At 37.0% G+C, this 2,500-nt stretch overlaps 1 protein-coding gene across 2 annotated transcripts in view; it reads right to left on the minus strand.

The window, feature by feature from the left end:
- Nucleotides 1-2,500, minus strand: part of Vps35 (Vacuolar protein sorting 35) — a 37,491-nt gene that overhangs the window by 1,305 nt on the left and 33,686 nt on the right. For both annotated transcript variants that reach the window (XM_027379759.2, XM_027379755.2), the window contains exons 10-15: nucleotides 2,277-2,484; nucleotides 2,023-2,132; nucleotides 1,688-1,856; nucleotides 1,349-1,528; nucleotides 584-823; nucleotides 322-465 (exon numbers count right to left, since the gene is read on the minus strand). In XM_027379759.2, the coding sequence (XP_027235560.1) occupies nucleotides 322-465; nucleotides 584-823; nucleotides 1,349-1,528; nucleotides 1,688-1,856; nucleotides 2,023-2,132; nucleotides 2,277-2,484 (1,051 nt within the window). The remainder of the gene's footprint in view (nucleotides 1-321; nucleotides 466-583; nucleotides 824-1,348; nucleotides 1,529-1,687; nucleotides 1,857-2,022; nucleotides 2,133-2,276; nucleotides 2,485-2,500) is intronic.

Below are 2,500 nucleotides of genomic sequence, written 5' to 3' on the forward strand. Positions count from 1 at the left end.
AATCCTGTCAACAGATATTTCCTTGCACATTAAATTAACACATCTGATTCCCAGGGGGAAACTGTTGTCTATAGGATAAGACTTTATTTTTTTTTTTTAATCCCAATTAATGAGTCTCACAATTTCAGGAAAACTTACATTAAACTCTTAATCACTTCTACCTAATTTCTCTTTCAAGTTTCACAAAAACATAAATGTTCGAATTTAATATATCACTTGAAATATTAATTTTATCTTATCAGAGGAAACTAAATTAAATAAGACTATATATTCTTCCACTTATCAAAACTTTATCTTTCCATCTAAAAAGCTAACTCTTACCTGAGTATTTCCCTTTTCATAAAAGTATATATAGTGGTTGAGAAGTTCAACAAAAAGTTGGATTTGTGCAGAAGGATCCATACACTGGTTAGCAATACGCACAGCTTTCTTTAAGCACTCCAGCACTCTCTTCTCATCCCGTAGCTAAAAAATGAAAATACATTACAATTCTGGAAACATATTTCAAAATATCTGTTCACTATTAAGATATGTATTTCATGCAAAAAATCAATGTGAGCATTCAAGAGCTAACAAGACATACCTCCTCCTTATTGGTAGCTAAGGATCGTGCTGACCAGAACAGGTGAGAACAAGTAGTCACACCTCTTGCTTGGTCAGGTTTCTTAAGCAATTTTGAGGCTGCAAGAGCACACTGTGTTCTGAGGGGCTCATGATTTTCTTCACTGAAGCAAGTTGTTTGTTGGAACGTACCCATGATCAAAGTCATGGCTGCCAGTTGAGCTTTGCTATCACTGATTTCATCCTCATACAGAGAGAAAGCCTGGAAAAGTAACATTAATATAGGCTATATACATGTCAAGTATATAAAATCTCTGTTCTTTATAGGCTCTGCACAGGATATTAACAAAATACAATTATGTCAATAACAGCCAGACCAAAACAAGCTTGTCATGCTCCAAACTAAACATCTTCAAATCACTTGCTTTAACAGAAATATACTGCTAAGTAAGCTAATCCACAGATGGCAGAATAACTTTTTTGATTCCATATAGAGCATCAAAAAAGTATTTTATTCATGTGTTATTACCGTTTTTACTATTATCATTATTGTTATTGATACATATATAGTGCACAAAGCTCTTAGAGGAAGACCAGACAGTGGACATTCAGTGGGCATTTAGGAAGGGGCTCTTGTATTATTTCCATTGGGCTTTCGACTTATTCCCATATAGGAGAGGACACCACAGCAAGCCTGACAATTTCCCTGACAAGTTATTACACACAATGCCATAATTCCCTGGCATAAGCAAATTTCCACCCCATTGCCAATGAGTCAAGAACTTACCTGTGACATAAACTCGTAGGCAACAGTCTCATGGTTTTCAAAATCAATCTTGTCTATTGCCAGAGCACCTTGTAAGAACAATCGCAGTGGTAACTCTGCATACTCTGCCTTGACCAAAGCTGTGATTGTCTGGTGGCTGAACTGGAAGATTTTGTGCACCTTCTTGCCCCATTTATCATCCTAGGTAAAAGTAAAAATGTTGATTAATAAACCACAGAAATGAGTGGACACTTCAAAAGAATACAAGTTCACTGAAACCTTCAAAGAGGATGATAAATGCAGTCATAAAGCACTTGTTTTTACAGTATCAACACAAAAATTTAAAAACAAAGATCATACCTCTTCTCTTTCAGCATAATACTTGAAAGCCAACTGATAAGCCTGGAACACTAGTGGAGGGAGTGTATACAGAACTCTCTTGTTACCACCAGCACCTAAATGTTTACGAGCAGTTGTCAAAATCAGATATTGCTGGTCACTGTTTGTGGACTTGAAAAGATGAAGAAATCTGTAAATAAAACAAATTGAGTTACAAATACTGTACAAGCCACCTTTAATCACCTTAGTGATAGAGCATTCCCTTATAAAGAAATAACAAAAATATGCATTGCCACAAATCAAACCTTTGTTTTGTAACATCACTCTAAGAACTTGTAAACAGATTATCTCCTTGCCTGGCTAATAACCCTTGCTCCTCAGCCAAATCTTCAGGGTCTGGGTCGACCAAAGGCTGATCAGACTGGTCACAGATCAAGGATGCAATCATGGAAAGTACTGCATCAACCTGAAATATATTCAGTTTTTTAAATCTAAACTTTCAAAAATGCAAGTTTTGCCTTCACCATTATTAGTCTTCTGTGGTTAGGTTCATCATGACTATTCACATCTGTCAAGTATATTATGATCCAGTGAAATATGCATTTTGTACCTGCTCTTGGGTTGGTATGCAGGTCTCATTGTCCACTGCATTAGTCACAAGGTAGGTGCTCAAGATCTTGCGACCACTGTAATCTAGGAGGTTGAGTAAGGGGGTGTAGTACTGCAGCTGTAGCACTGTGAGGAGATTGTTATAGTTGTCAGCTGGCAGCCGCAGGAGTCGACTCAGTTCCTTCCCAAGTGCAGAGCCAGAGTGGATCCTGTTTTGGAAATCAA

Source organism: Penaeus vannamei, chromosome 32, assembly GCF_042767895.1.
Source record: "Penaeus vannamei isolate JL-2024 chromosome 32, ASM4276789v1, whole genome shotgun sequence".
NCBI classification, from domain to species: domain Eukaryota; kingdom Metazoa; phylum Arthropoda; class Malacostraca; order Decapoda; family Penaeidae; genus Penaeus; species Penaeus vannamei.